This window comes from Lotus japonicus, chromosome 6, assembly GCF_012489685.1.
Source record: "Lotus japonicus ecotype B-129 chromosome 6, LjGifu_v1.2".
Taxonomy (NCBI): domain Eukaryota; kingdom Viridiplantae; phylum Streptophyta; class Magnoliopsida; order Fabales; family Fabaceae; genus Lotus; species Lotus japonicus.
The window spans coordinates 55,716,908-55,731,798 of NC_080046.1; the positions used below are offsets into that span (position 1 = coordinate 55,716,908).

The 14,891-nt window shown below is 34.6% G+C and overlaps 2 protein-coding genes across 4 annotated transcripts; both read left to right on the top strand.

The window, feature by feature from the left end:
- Window positions 1-1,183: 1,183 nt before the first annotated feature.
- On the top strand, window positions 1,184-6,362 carry LOC130723693 (allantoate deiminase 2). Of its 2 annotated transcripts, none has more exons than XM_057574805.1 (12): window positions 1,184-1,463; window positions 2,396-2,487; window positions 3,001-3,104; window positions 3,176-3,260; window positions 3,375-3,491; window positions 4,140-4,249; window positions 4,328-4,433; window positions 4,560-4,646; window positions 4,914-5,156; window positions 5,264-5,389; window positions 5,745-5,906; window positions 5,995-6,362. In XM_057574805.1, exons 1-12 carry the CDS (start codon window positions 1,373-1,375, stop codon window positions 6,115-6,117), a joined length of 1,446 nt encoding a protein of 481 aa, XP_057430788.1. In that variant the 5' UTR covers window positions 1,184-1,372; the 3' UTR covers window positions 6,118-6,362. The 2 variants fall into 2 exon arrangements, with proteins under 2 accessions (XP_057430788.1, XP_057430789.1); XM_057574806.1 differs by having other exon boundaries at window positions 1,189-1,463; window positions 2,443-2,487.
- A 3,111-nt stretch (window positions 6,363-9,473) lies between these two features.
- On the top strand, window positions 9,474-13,072 carry LOC130724695 (uncharacterized). Of its 2 annotated transcripts, XM_057575980.1 has the most exons (5): window positions 9,474-9,668; window positions 10,546-10,593; window positions 10,990-11,384; window positions 11,638-11,844; window positions 12,555-13,072. In XM_057575980.1, the coding sequence occupies exons 3-5, from the start codon at window positions 11,127-11,129 to the stop codon at window positions 12,849-12,851; spliced, it is 762 nt and encodes a 253-aa protein (XP_057431963.1). In that variant the 5' UTR covers window positions 9,474-9,668; window positions 10,546-10,593; window positions 10,990-11,126; the 3' UTR covers window positions 12,852-13,072. The 2 variants fall into 2 exon arrangements, with proteins under 2 accessions (XP_057431963.1, XP_057431962.1); XM_057575979.1 differs by lacking the exon at window positions 10,546-10,593.
- The last annotated feature ends 1,819 nt before the right edge of the window (window positions 13,073-14,891 follow it).

The following is a 14,891-nucleotide window of genomic DNA, read 5'->3' on the forward strand; positions in this document are numbered from 1 at the left end:
ATATGTTTTCTTCTTTGTTACCCTGTAAAACTTCTTTTATTGCTTAATTCTTTTCCTGCTTTCCTTATATTAAAAATTACAAAACTTTTTTCTAAACATCTTTTTGTCTACTCAAATCAATATTTAGCTAGTAGAACTGATATTCACACAAACTATGATGACGATAAACCTACATCTGCTTTGCTACAATTGGATCTTAAAATTTAAAGTAAAAACAATACAACTAGGATAAAACATATATTAGATGTCCATCTTTGTCATATTCCAAGAGATGCTAACGAGACAATTAATTATCTCGACAATATGATAGCACATTTACTATTTGATTTTTTAACAAAATAATAAATGTGATATATGATGTGACAAAAAGATAGAGATAGAGTGAGAGAAATAAATTGTGTATACAAGTATTATTGTTTTGTTTATTTTACTCAATTTTTCTTTTGAGTAATGATATACTCACATTTTGTTTCTCTTAATTATATATCATTTTCACATAGTTTTTCTTCATATTTTTTTCTTTTGTTTTTATCACATTGCTCATTATACCCTTATTTATCTTTATTCTATTTTTATCTCTCATTAAAAGTGTTATGTGTTATTAAATGTGTAAACAAAAAAAAATATTGTTTCTTTCTATCTCTTCTTATATTTTCATGTCTAAAAAAGTGAGATAAAATAGAGAATTTTAATTCATACACACTTCGACTTTTTTTCCACTTTATTTTTCCATCTTTATTTCTATATACTATTTCTTTCTTCTTTATCAATCAAATCATCTATCACATTTTCATTTTCTGTCTCATTTCTTCATATCTCCCTTTTTGTCCACCTCTCCACACCTAAAAAATAAGGTATCAAGATTTTTTTTTCTTCTGTGAGTAATGATATATACACACCTCATTATTTATACACTTCATTTCCACCTATTTTTATTTCTATCTCTCTCCTCTTATCATCTATCACATTTTAAACTTTTTCTCTCTTACTTTTTATTTTCTTCCTATCTCTCTCCTCCTCCACTCTTTCCACCTCATTTAGAGGAATGAGGTGTGAACAAATCATTATTTCAATTATATTCCATGCAAGCACGCACGATACAGTGACCACATGTGAGTGTGAGGTGTCCCGCAATTCAGGAAAAGGCTCGTGCATGTCACGAGTCTCGTATAGTAGCTGCCGCCGCCACGACCACCACATGCTCATATTCTCCAATGTTCGGTCCCTTTGAGAAAGAGTGATTGTGAAGTAGTGGTAGCTAACACCACACTTTCGATTTTGCTTTTGCTTCCTCTGCTCTCTCTCTCTCTCTCTCTCTCTCCACCCAATCATCAAACCACTCATAGCCATAGCCATAGCCACACACACAACTATGAGTTCCGCCACCACTATCTTCTTCAACCATTCATGCATCTTGTTACTGTGTCTGCTGTCAACACCTTCATGGACTTCTTCGTTTTCTGGTATAGTTTGTTGTTTTTACTTGTTTTCTTTTCTTCATAGAAAAGTGGGAAAAAAAACACTTGTTGGGTTTTGATTCTTGGATAAAGTGCAAAGATTCCCTTTGGAAGATTCAGATTCAGATTCCATTTCCATGATATTGTTGGCACACACAGACACAGACACAGTCTCTTTTTATTTCAGATTCAGATGCAACAGAGCAACACAGCATCACCTCCCCAATGGAGTCCAGAAGGCATACTCCAGAAAACGCCACATCAGCTTGTTGTACTGTTTGTGGTGGTGTCTGTCACCTTTAATCTCTCTGAGTGTGTCTGAGGCATAATCAACTATGAAAATGAAAAGGGTCTTCTTTTTTATAGAAGTGTTCATGTGGGCCCTTGTAAAAATTTATGCTTTGACTCTTTCTCTGGGTATGCCTTCTGTGCTTGTGTTGATGTCTGAGGCTGAGACTTGAAAAAAATATTGTGTTACTGTGAGTAGATTAGGATCATAGAAAATTTGGGGGGTTTTCTCTTATTTAATTAGAGAGAGTGTTGAATGGTTCAATGGACATGTTTATGTTGGCAACAAATAACTTGACTAATAATGTAATTCTCTGATTTGGGAGTCTGAGTTCAAATCCCATTTGGAATGAGTAGCATGTTTGTATCAGCTTCTCTTTTCGCATAATCAATTTTGACAACCGGAAGCTACTCGTAGAAGCTTCTTCCTAGAGTTGATTTTGGCTTTAGAATCAATTGTAGAATGATTTTCAAACATGCACGGTCTTGTCTCTGAAAACTTGGATGCATTTGTAACTTGCAATGATAAATTGTGTATATTGGTAATTAGAAAGAGGAGAAAATAAAACTTAAGACCCCTTTCCATGTTTTTGTTAATGGCTATGATTGTGTGGATGTGCTAAATGCAACTTGAAAGTTTAAATGATTAGGTAGTGAAACTGGAGATTTAGAAAAAAGGGGTGATTTGTTTCCGCAGATTCTAAGAGATGAGGCAGTGGCAAGACTTCATGAGCTTGGGAAGGTACCTAACTTGAACTGAGCTATACCCTGCTAATTTTCCATTATGTTTATACTCATAGTAAAATGAAACAGATGAATTTCTGTTCTTGACTTCAATGCAACAGATCCTTTCAGGAAAATGCTTCCCTACATTCATTGGTGTCTGTACCTATCATTTTGAAATATGTTTTTCTTCACTCTTCATTGTCTGCCAGTTTTGAAGTATAGCCTTTTCAGAAATATACAACACTCTCCACTATAAATAAAAGGCTAGATACATCATCTAGGAAATGTTGCGCGTCATTTCCTATGCTATGCTGGTTATTCCCATAATTTTCCTGTTGTGTACCCTTAATAACATGTTTGGATTAACTTATTTTTTCTCAGAATCAATTCTAGCACCAAGAGGCTACTCTCAGAAACTTCATCTTAGATTGATTTTAGCCTTAGAATCAATTATAGAAGGATTTTCATACATGCTCTAAAGTCAAAATTGTTTATCCTTAAGTTAATGTTTCTTTTGGATGAAAAACAGGTGAGCGATGCTAGTGGCTATCTGGAGAGGACATTTTTGAGTCCTGCATCCTTGAGGGCGATTCATCTTATTCAAAAATGGATGGAGGATGCTGGTTTGAGAACGTTAGCCTTCTAACTCCTTAGGCTCTTCATGGTTTTTCTGAAAACTTGACTGATACCTATGTTCTCTTTAGTTGGGTGGACCAAATGGGAAACGTACATGGCCGAGTCGAGGGTCCGAATGCAAATGCTGAAGCTTTATTGCTTGGATCTCACATGGTGAGACATTTATATCCTCAATTTATTTTGAATGAAACTGAACATTTCCTTCACATTTCGTGGAGATTTTAGGGAGTTGAGATTAATGGTGGTTGTGGATACTTATGTTAACAGGACACTGTTGTTGATGCTGGGAAGTTTGATGGATCACTGGGAATAATCTCTGCCATTTCTGCGTTGAAGGTTATGCATGATAATGGAAAGCTGCAAAAGTTAAGGCGCCCTGTTGAGGTTAGTCAAGTAACTGATATAGTTTACAACATTTTCTAAGGCCTTCACCTGTTTCAAAACAGACATTTGAACTTGAAAGTTCGATAAATCAATTTCTTGGGTTCCAATTAATCTGATATACTGAAATCTCTTTTCTGTTAAGTATATACATTATTATAATTTCAAAAACATGGAAGGAGGGAGGGGGGGAATTCAGCTGCAAAAATACTTTGGAGAAAGAATGAATTACCTGATGAATAATTTCTGCAACCTATTTTGGCGGAAAGTATCTAACTTAATCTTGTCTTTATTCAACTGTGTTAAATAAAAGCTCTTGTATAGCGGTAGAGGCCGGCTCCAAAAATGCTAGAGTGGTATAGCGCATAGAGGGATGGACGGCAAGCTAAATTTTTTATAGGGTTTACAGACATATATAAATGCAAAAGAATGCTGAAAATGCACGGCATTCGTAATTAACAATAAAAGATCACAAGTGTCTTAATTATACAAGAATAATGGTGTATGCTCACTGCTCATTGATTTTTTGTCTTATGATAATGGTGTGCACTGAGAAAAGATTCTCAAAAAATGCAAAAGGAAATGTTGATTGGAACTATTCTACTGCTTTATTCCTGCCATCATATTCCAGTCCTAACATCTATCCTGCAGGTGATTGCATTTTGCGATGAAGAGGGCGTCAGATTTCAATCTACTTTCTTGGGCAGCGGTGCCATAGCTGGTATTTTGCCTGCCACAACATTGGAGATACCGGATAAAAGGTTTCTCCTAGGAACTTTCTTCTTATGGTATAGTAAAATTTCATATAATCAATATACTTATTAATAGATTTCTTTCAGGAATGCAACAGTAAGAGAAATTCTTAAGGAGAGCTCAATAGAAACCACAGAGGAAAGTTTTTTACAGCTCAAATATGACCCAAAATCTGTTTGGGGTTATGTTGAGGTACAACAAACATTTTCATTCTTCATCCATAGTGCTGTTTTGATCAATAACTTGACCAATATAGAACAAGTTGGTTTTCCACATTGAACAGGGTCAAAATTTTCTTGTATTTCTTAAATGCTGCAGGTCCACATTGAACAGGGTCCTGTGCTAGAACAAGTTGGTTTTCCACTTGGTGTGGTTAAAGGCATAGCTGGACAGACACGATTGAAGGTGAAAAATAAGAATTGCTGTGGCGTGTTTCAATGCATGTAGTTTCTTGGACTAGTTTTGTTGGTTTCCTATCATTTTAAACATATTATGTGATTTCAACAAGATATAGCAATGATAATCCAAATGGTCTGGCATACAAAGCTTTATTGTTTCGTGCATGTGGAACACATGATGTGAACTTGTCACCAAACTACTATCTACCTGCTAATCTTGGTCATTTGTGTGACTCTGTGTCTATTATTGGTTTATAAATAAACAATCATGCAGGTCACAGTCAGAGGCTCCCAAGGTCATGCTGGAACTGTTCCAATGTCCATGCGTCAGGATCCTATGGTGGCCGCTGCTGAACAAATTGTACTTATGGAAAGCCTCTGTAAACATCCTGAAGAATACCTTTCTTATGATGGTCGTTGCAGTGATTCATCGGTGAAATCACTTTCGAGTTCGCTTGTTTGTACCGTTGGAGAGATATCAACATGGCCAAGTGCCAGCAATGTCATTCCAGGCCAGGCAAGCGATGAGTTTCTAAAATGACACTGCTCTAGAAATTTCCAAGTGGGCAAGCTTTTTTCTTTCTTATCATGAGGATGATGACGCAATGTATTGATTTTTCACAGGTTACATATACCATGGATATTCGAGCAATTGATGACCTCGGGCGTGAGGCTGTTATCTATGATTTATCCAACCGAATCTATCAAATATGTGATAGGCGTTCAGTTTCCTGCATAATTGAACACAAGGTATGTTGATGGTGGTCTTTTGGCTTTGTTTGGATACATCTATGAAAAAATGGTTCTGGTAGAGTAAAATCAATTATGGATGAAAGTATTGATGTTTAGGAATCATTTTAGAGAATTGATTTCATACCCAAAATCAATTCTGGTAGAAGCTAAGAGAGAGTAGCTTCTGCGTTGAACATAATTACACAATTTTACAATTGAATTTCACAATATTGCCCTACATGAACCGCTTTTTCAAATATATATCCAAACATAAACCTCTTCATTTTCAACTCACTTTTACTATAATCAATTTTACCAAAATCAATTGTGACAAACGCTGATCCAAACACGCACTTTGCTGTGATCACTTCAGCATAATGCAGGTGCTGTGATTTGTGATTCCGGACTGAGTTCACAGCTCAAGTCTGCAGCTTATTCTGCACTCAAGAGGATGGAGGGTGACATTCAAGAAGAAGTACCAACATTAATGAGTGGTGCAGGGCATGATGCAATGGCAATGTCTCACCTAACAAAGGTTTCATTTCTCAATTTTGCTGTATGAAGAAGGTTTTGAAACTTCAATTTTCTCTGCATGATATAACAATGAATGAGGATTTGAACAGGTGGGAATGCTGTTTGTGCGGTGTCGCGGAGGCATAAGTCACTCTCCAGAAGAGCATGTGCTGGACAATGATGTTTGGGCGGCTGGTCTAGCAACCTTATCATTTCTGGAAAACCTGCAATAACTATGTAAAGTAATTGTGTATATGTTAGAGCATGTAATTATAGGTTAATTTTTTTAGTTTATTCATAATTCAACTGTTTCTTTAGCTTCTTGTCTCTCCTTACAGTTGTGCTTCATGTATTATCGTGCATGTCATTGAAATTCAATAAGGTTTTATGTTAGCTGTGTCAACAGCCAAATGCAATTCTTCTTTTTTCCGAACTTGAGAACTAGTTATGTAATGCATGTGGAGCACGAATTCTTATACATGTTCTTCGCCAATATCATATTGAAGCATATATGACTCTTGCAAAAGCTGGATGGTAGTAACTAGTAACAGTTTTCAAGGAGTCAACTTGGACGGTGGCATATGACTAATTTTAAGTTTAACTAGTAATTAACTCTCATTGACCATATCATTTTTAGGGGATATCGACTTAGAATTGATTTTAGTCTCAAATTTAATTATGGGAAGACGTTAGAGAGAGCAACTTCTATGGCAAATGTAATTATTATGATATTTCATGATCGAATTTCATAACATTGTCATATAAAATCCCTTTTGTGATAAACTAATTCAAACATAAATCACTCACTTTTCACAAGATTAAATTTTCCAAAATTAATTCTCACGTTGATCCAAACATGTGCATAGTACATAGTCATCTAGCTTGTACATTAAGATTTGTTCAGTTTCAATGATTGGAGTTCATTTGTATATTTGTTAGAAAGTAACAATTTGTTAATTCAACAAAAATGAATCATGATGTGTTATTTTATTTTCATACTTACTAATTGGTATTTATATATGTTCTTAATGCAACTATTAGCTTGTTCTTCTTTTTTTTGGTAGGTGTTAGCTTGTTGTTCTATACATCCATGTGAATATGTGTGACATATTTTTTTTCTACATGACTTATTTAGCATGCATCTAAATCAACCCTAGCTATTTGCTAAAAGAGTAAAATACACTCCTCTCCCTTGAGGTTTGTCAAAATGACACCCAACCTCATTCTTAACCAAATTCTACACTCCACCCCACTAAATCTAACAAGTTAACTACATGTTAAAAGATGCTAACGGAATATTCTCTTTAATTCCAAACTAATAAATTTAAATATTTAAATAATTATAAATTAAAAAAAATCCCTTTATTATTTTTTATTTCAAGAAGTTTAAGATATTTACAATTAAATATTTTCACAATATTGTATAGGAATATCAATAACATTTAAGTTTACAAATATAAATTTAGACTAAACAAATACTTCTATTTTTCTTTTAACCTATTTTCATGATTAATTGTACTAACAAAATTCCATGATTAATTAGATGACATTGATTCCAATTAAAAGCCCGAAAAAAAATTATGATTGTTCTGGTCACCTTCTCAATTAGTATATTATTAGCTTCATAGATTGGTTGCACTTGCAACATGCAATATTATCTTAGCAAATAAAATGGAAAATGCAACAAATAAGAGATGGTTGTTACTTGAACTGTTTGGTCTACTAGAATAACTGAATAAGGTATAGTTTCATATCTCAAAAAAAATGGATTTAAATTCTTAATAATCTCAATCACATGATGTTGTATGTCCTCGAATGATAGCTCAAGTGGTAAAAGCTTTGAGATATATGAATTGGGTGTGGGAAGTCTTAGATGATGCAATTTATCTTTTCAATTTACCAATAAAAAATTAAAATATAATTTATATATCTTAAAATTATATAATCCAAGATGAATTTTATGAAGAAAAAAGTCATCTAATATTATAAATTATATTGTGAGAATATTTGTAGCTTTCCTCAACATACATATAATACAGTAAATAGTTTCAAATAGATTATTACAAAAATATTAATCATAAATTTCTTAAACTTTTTTAAATAAAAATAACATTAAAATATTTTTTATATTATTTGAAAATTTAAATCTATTAGTTTGGAATGAAAAAGAATATTCCGTGAGCATCTTTTAAGATATACTTAACTTGGTAAAGTAAGTGGGGTGGAGTGTAGATTTTAATTAAGAATGGGGCTGAGTGTCATATTAGCAAACCTCAAGGGAGGGAAGTGTATTTTACTCTTGCTAAAAAGGTGTTTGTGTGACCTTTAAACATGCACTTATTGAACCCAATAGATGAAACCAAGTGCCGTGAGCATTAGGATCTAGGAAACTATATAGAGGAATCTCGGCGACGTCTCATAAAAAAAAGAACATAGAAAAGAGAGCGACCAATCCAAGCTTATGGCCCACATCATAGTAATGAATGTGAGGTTTTCCAAAGATTGAGGTAGACTCAGCTAAGACCATGGTTTTGGCTGTTAGCAAACGGTATTTGATGTTGTTGATGCTCCAAAAATACCTGACACTGTTTTCCAGTGAACTGAATACCACTGCGATGCGACCATGGTTTCTTTCTAGCACCGTCAGGTTTTGCTCTTTTGCCTTTCCATCCTTCTACTTTCCACTATTTCTACATTTTGCCTCATATCATACCCTTTCATTTCCAATATTGGGTGTACATATGAAGATTAAAAAAGTTTAGAAGTTTTATATAAAGAGCAAGAGGAGGGGTTGTGATTGTAGATTAAATAATTTTAAGTAATTTATATGTTATAATCTTATCAATCTATTATTTATATGCCAATTAAATAATTCATTATTTTAATATATTAGAACTTTTTTTTAAAAAAAATATATCAGAGTTTATTGATAAATAAACTATACAATATAATATTACCACTAAATAATGAATAAACTTATAAATGTATTATATATGTTTATACTATCATATATAATACGACGTACCAAATAAGCTCTAAAAAAATTTCTCAAAGCAGATTTTAAATAAGTGTTAGAAATTTGATATTTTAACTCCTCTAGAAATTCTTTTAATTATATTTTGATATTTTGAACAATTTTCAAAATGTTAAGGGCTCAACCACAAGATGTACTAAGAATGGTTAGCTCTTCATTTCTTTATCATGAGGTTAGGGATGAAGTGCATATTATGATAACTCATTTACTGTTTAGTGCAAGCATCTGTGGTGAGAAGAATAGTCAGCACATGTGCTTAGCTCACCTAAAAATATGTTAAGTGCTCTTGACCGAAAAATAAAATTAGGGCAAGAGAAGAAAAATGTCAGTAAAACTTATTTTAACACTTTTGTTTAAATACTCTTTCATGGACCAAAATCCATACGAGATCCATTTAAAATATAAGCCTCATTTGTAATTTAGTGAGATCCATTAAAAATCAAGTTTTAAAAACTAAAAAGAGTGTTGCCCACTCCTGAAAGAAATCTTGTACCAAAAGAAATTTCTAAAAATTGGACATAAATTATTATTATATAAATCTAGGGGTCACTCAATTCCTACTTGCATCCCGGGTTTGGGAAAGAAAGAAAAACAAGGCATGAAACAACAACAACAACAACATCACTGCCCACACCATCTATTTTTCTATTCTCTTCACCATTTATATACAATGAAATTCTAGCTCAACCTTCTTCTTCTGGAGCATTTCCGATTTCGGACACAAAGCATCATCAACCTTTCACTGTTCTGGTAAGAACTAGATTCGTTTCCTTGTCTGAGGTTTGGAATATGAAAAATTAATCTGTCTCATTTGCAACAGGGGATGATAAAAAAATAATCTTTTCTGTGAATCATTTCTGGGTTTTGATCTAAACAAACCATGTAGTAGTGCATGTGTGAGTTTTCATGGAGCTTTGTTTTGTTTTGAATGATGCGACATGCATTTCGATGTTGCCTATGTTGTTGTTCTGATGTGTTTTTGTGCTGTTTTGGATTACCTGTTCTGTTGGGCATTTTCACAAATAGTAGATGTGGGCATTTCTTTCTTCTTTTTTGTTCTTACCTCTGAGCTGGTTTGGTCACATTGTTTGCCTCTTAGTCCAATTTGACTCAACCCCCATTTAGATTCTACCTTTACTTTTGTTGTCCATGCCTGGAATTGGAAATAAGAATGTGGGTTTGTTTGCATCAACTAGTATAGATTTTGAAAATGAACATTATTGGGGGGTGATCATTAGCCAAACATTGAGTTAGAGGATAAGTGGGTTGATTTCAGATTCTGGACTGTAGTGATGGTAGAGACTAGAGAAAATGTTACATTTGCAATGAGTTACATTAGGCAAGATTATGATTTATTTGACTTGTGATGATTGCAACATAAGACTCATAGATAGCAGACAATGTAGGTTTGTGAAGCTGTGTAAATATTTCTCTCTACCATGACCATGGGAGTCCTGTGTCAAAAAATGACTGCATTTAGGTGGTCAACCAGAAAGGAAGTTTAGAATTGAGATTTATCTTATAATTTCTTGAGCCAGTTAGCTTCTTTAAAGTTGTGTTTGATTACCTATTTTCCATAAGTTTAACATTTTACTGGCATTAAGTATAAAGTTATGACCAAATGTAGGTCTAGAAGAGATGCCTTCTTGAAGACAGCATCTTTCAGGATAGTATGGTATATCTTTGAGTCTTTCATATTTGTTTAAAATTATCAGTGTAAATTAAAATGCCTTTTCCTCTCAGAGCAAGTGCATTAGTGCCACTATGTTTTTTATAATCACTTGTAGCATCTAAAATCCATTTCTTTTTGTTTTCTGCTTTCATGGATCAATAACTTAAAATCATATTTAATATCAGAGCCAGGTTGTCTCTAGTAGATCACAATTTAATATTTATTTGAAAAGTTGTTTTGCACTATGAAATCATTTAAAATGCATATTTAAAAATGTCATCTCCTTGCCCTTACCCTTTATTTGTGCCAAACAATTTACTAAACCATATCATCATGTTAGCTCTTTCTTAATTGATATTTCTTTCAACTAACAAGGTAATTTTGGAATAACATATGCAGGCTTTAATATCAATTTTGAAGGAGTTTAATACCTTACCCTATTCGTTGCTTCCTTGAAATTTATATTGGCATTGCGGCACTGGAAATTCTTCTGAACAACCTAACTGACGAAGGGCCTCTCTATAATTTGTGCTACCATGTCAATATTGGCTAGACTGCGCTGTGTCACTGTAGATGTTACCGGCACCCTAATGGCTTACAAAGGGGAGCTTGGTGACTATTATTGCATGGCCGCTAAAGCTGCTGGCCATCCGTGCCCAGACTACAAACGTGTACATGAGGGATTTAAGCTTGCATATAAGGACATGGCAAAGAAGTATCCCTGTTTCGGGTTTGGAGCCAAAATGCCGAACATTGTGTGGTGGAAAACCTGCGTGCGTGATTCTTTTGTCAGGGTAAGATATTTGTCAAAGTCATTACAGTGGGTGTTTTGCAATTTACATGTCAAGATGTTGTTGCCATTTACATGGGCACACAATTAGTTTGGTTCTAATTTTGTCTTCAGTAACAATGAATGCACTCAAACAATAAATGTTTGACCTCCGCCTTTATTCTGTGTTCATCTGTATATTATACAATACCTGCATGCAATCCCATCTGCGAAAATTCTTTGAATGTCATGAAGGAGAAATTTTGTTTTTCTGGCAGGCTGGATATGAATATGATGAGGAAACATTTGAGAAAATTTTCAGACGCATATATGCATCTTTTGGGTCATCTGCTCCTTATACTGTCTTTCCGGACTCCCGACCATTTCTTAGATGGCTTCGTGGAAAGGGTGTCAAAGTTGGCCTCGTGAGCAATGCAGAGTATCGATATCCAGATGTGATTCTTCCAGCTATGGGTATAAATGAGGTAAACTTTCCATTATTTTTCTGAAGTTTTCCATCAGACTTTATATAAAAGATAAATTTACATTCAGCAATTTAGCATTGTTACAGAGACAGACTCCGCCTATGCTTTTGCGTAGCCGGTTTTGAGCCTGTATAAAGGAGGAAAGTTGTGTTAGGCTTTTAGCAGCCAACATAAAACTCGCTGATATCTTAATATGGATTTGTGATCCATATAGCCGACCTCACCTAGTGGGATAAGGCTTTGGTTACGGAGCATAGAGTTGTGCATGCAAGCAAGTCATTTATTGAAAATGTTGAGAGAGCACACTTCCATTTTTAAACACAATGCGATTATTGATTTATGGTCTATGAATTTCAATGAATCCCTGACACATTGAACCACATCTGAAGGAAATTATGTTGAGCTGTAGTCTATTCAGCACTAAAATTTGTTTATCACTAAAAGCATCTTTGTTCTTATATATTTGTGATGTGGTTTTAATAAGTGCTGCCTTTACACTTTCACCCCAATAGGCAAACATGTCTGATTGTTATGATGTTTGATACTGAAGGGATTATGTTGAGCTGTAGTCTATTCAGCACTAAAATTTGTTTATCACTAAAAGCATCTTTGTTCTTATACATTTGTGATGTGGTTTTAATAAGTGCTGCCTTTACACTTTCACCCCAATAGGCAAACATGTCTGATTGTTATGATGTTTGATACTGAAGGGATCTGAGTGGGACTTTGGCGTGTTTTCTGGTCTTGAAGGCGTTGAGAAGCCAAACCCAAAAATTTATGAGATTGCACTTGAGAGGGCTGGAAATATTAAACCTGAAGAAACTTTGCATATTGGCGATAGCATGCGGAAAGACTATGAGCCAGCTAAGAGCATAGGGATGCATGCACTATTGTTGGACAGATTCAAGACACCAGATGCTGATGAGTGGAGGAAATCTGGGGCAGTTGTTCTTCCCGATTTGGAGGCAACACAAGAATGGCTTTCTTCAGAAAAGTCATCTTGGTAGAGGCTCTATCTTTGGTGAGGTAGTATATTTATGAATAATTTTCCCCCTCTAATGGTTTAACTGTGACCTGTGACATTCCAGTGGGTGTCGCAATTGCATGTGTCTGAAATCTGAATATTGCTCTGTTCAGCCATGCTTCAGAATCTGTTATGGTTGTTAAGAGTGATGTAGCTCAAATATACCTTTGTAATACAAATATATTCAAAGGTTACTTTCTCTTCCTTGGTTATGTTGTTTTCTACAGTTACTTGGCTTCCCATTTATTTTGCTTCTCCAGTTGCAGAATATTAGAACGCGATTGAACATAAGTTCGTGCAAGTTGTCTCGCCAAAAAAATGTCTGAGAAAGTATCCCATCACGTAACTAGTTAGTAGTACACCAATTTAATGCACAAGTAACACAAATTGTCCAACTCATGAAAAGAACCAGCTCTCTTTGATGCAAGAAAATGGTCTTTACTCAACATGAATTCGATGCATGCAACAACTACAAGTGAATACTAAACTTCGTACAATAGATAAATGCGATCTCAACCATCCATAGTTATTATTTTAATGCTAGAAGAATAAACGATAAAATCATAAAATGTTACAAAAATTCTCAACCTTGATATGTTTGTCTGGTCTGGTGAGCTATTGAAATCATTTAACTTTTGTTTCTGGTTTTAACTCTGTGTTTACGCTGATTTTTGGTAAACAAACAGAATCCAAAAGAAATTTAAGGACCGGATTCGGAGTCCTTTCTGGGGTCTTTAGTGAAGACGTTTTAAATGTCAAGGTCGGGTTTTTGTGAAGAACGGTATGAACAAAAGGGAAAAAAGAGTAAAGGATCGAAAGGAAAAAGAGGAACAAAAAGTAAAAGAAAATCAAAATGGCAAAGAAAATGAAATTGCATTGAAAATTAAAGGTGAGAATCACAGCACACTCTTAGTCTCTTTGTAGCCATATGTCACATGAGACTTGGAGGCATCCATGGAGAGTTTTGAGTAGTTGTGTGAGTCTGAGTAATTTTACAATCAGATTTGCTACTTATAGAACTTGGAATGAAATTGCTACTAGATCCTATGGTAGAGATTAAATCTTAGAAAATAACTCCCTACACTAGAGCCATACACTTGGCATAAGTACAAACATAATAACTTGCAGCCACTTCTATTTTCCAAGCCACATTCATGTTGCATCTTCAGTAAGTAACTGCCACGTTCTCCTCTACTCCACTTCAATAGCCACTAATAACTTCCACTTAAGTCACTAGTAACTTCCACTAACTTCTCTGGCAACTCCATCTTCGGGTAGTCTTGGATTTCTTCGACATTCTTTGCTGGATTGCTTTGATCTCTTTCTACCAAACTTAATACATGTCTTCAAATATATCTTACTTTCTTGTGCTTGGTCGAAGAGCTCCTTTCATGTGGCTTGACATTAACATGCTGCCATCAACATATAATTTCGACCAAGAAGCTAGACTTGCAGATCAAACAATGCTAGTGGCAACTTGACTTTAACAATCCCATGTAGTAGCCAATCAGCAAACATGTACTTTCTTAAACTTCTAGATCTGACCCTTCCATTGCATATTGTTTTGATCACGTAAATGAAATCAAAGAACCATTAAATGGCTGACATATATATGTTGGTCGAAAATACACCTTGTCGAATTAGACCAAATTGGTGAAGTCCCAATTTAACTTCCTTCGTCGAAATATTGGTCCAAGATATCCTTAATTACAATTTCGACCCCAGCAACTTCTACTAATTTGGCAGTAAAGTATAAATTACACTGAAACAAGCCATGCATCCATGTACACCATATACACCATATCTCAATGGCTAATTTCCAAACCTGTAAATTTTGGTGCTAACACTGATATCACTTTCCCATCTTAAATGGTATGGACCCCGCATCCCTCATTTTCTACACAAGACAACAAGGAAAGTTGATTCCAATCACACCCATTGATGCGCACGTTTTCAGACTCTCCATGGATTGGCTTATCCTTTGAAAGTGTTGCCCAGATACATACAAACTAGACAGTGATGT

Excerpts from the sequence above, each read along its gene's own strand:
- LOC130724695 (XM_057575980.1), top strand. The coding sequence starts at position 11,127 with ATGTCAATATTGGCTAGACTGCGCTGTGTCACTGTAGATGTTACCGGC. Across the intron at positions 11,385-11,637 it reads TGCGTGATTCTTTTGTCAGG|GCTGGATATGAATATGATGA; the intron begins GTAAGATATTTG and ends TTTTTCTGGCAG. Across the intron at positions 11,845-12,554 it reads CAGCTATGGGTATAAATGAG|GGATCTGAGTGGGACTTTGG; the intron begins GTAAACTTTCCA and ends TTGATACTGAAG.
- LOC130723693 (XM_057574805.1), top strand. The coding sequence starts at position 1,373 with ATGAGTTCCGCCACCACTATCTTCTTCAACCATTCATGCATCTTGTTA. Across the intron at positions 3,261-3,374 it reads TATTGCTTGGATCTCACATG|GACACTGTTGTTGATGCTGG; the intron begins GTGAGACATTTA and ends TTATGTTAACAG. Across the intron at positions 4,250-4,327 it reads TTGGAGATACCGGATAAAAG|GAATGCAACAGTAAGAGAAA; the intron begins GTTTCTCCTAGG and ends GATTTCTTTCAG.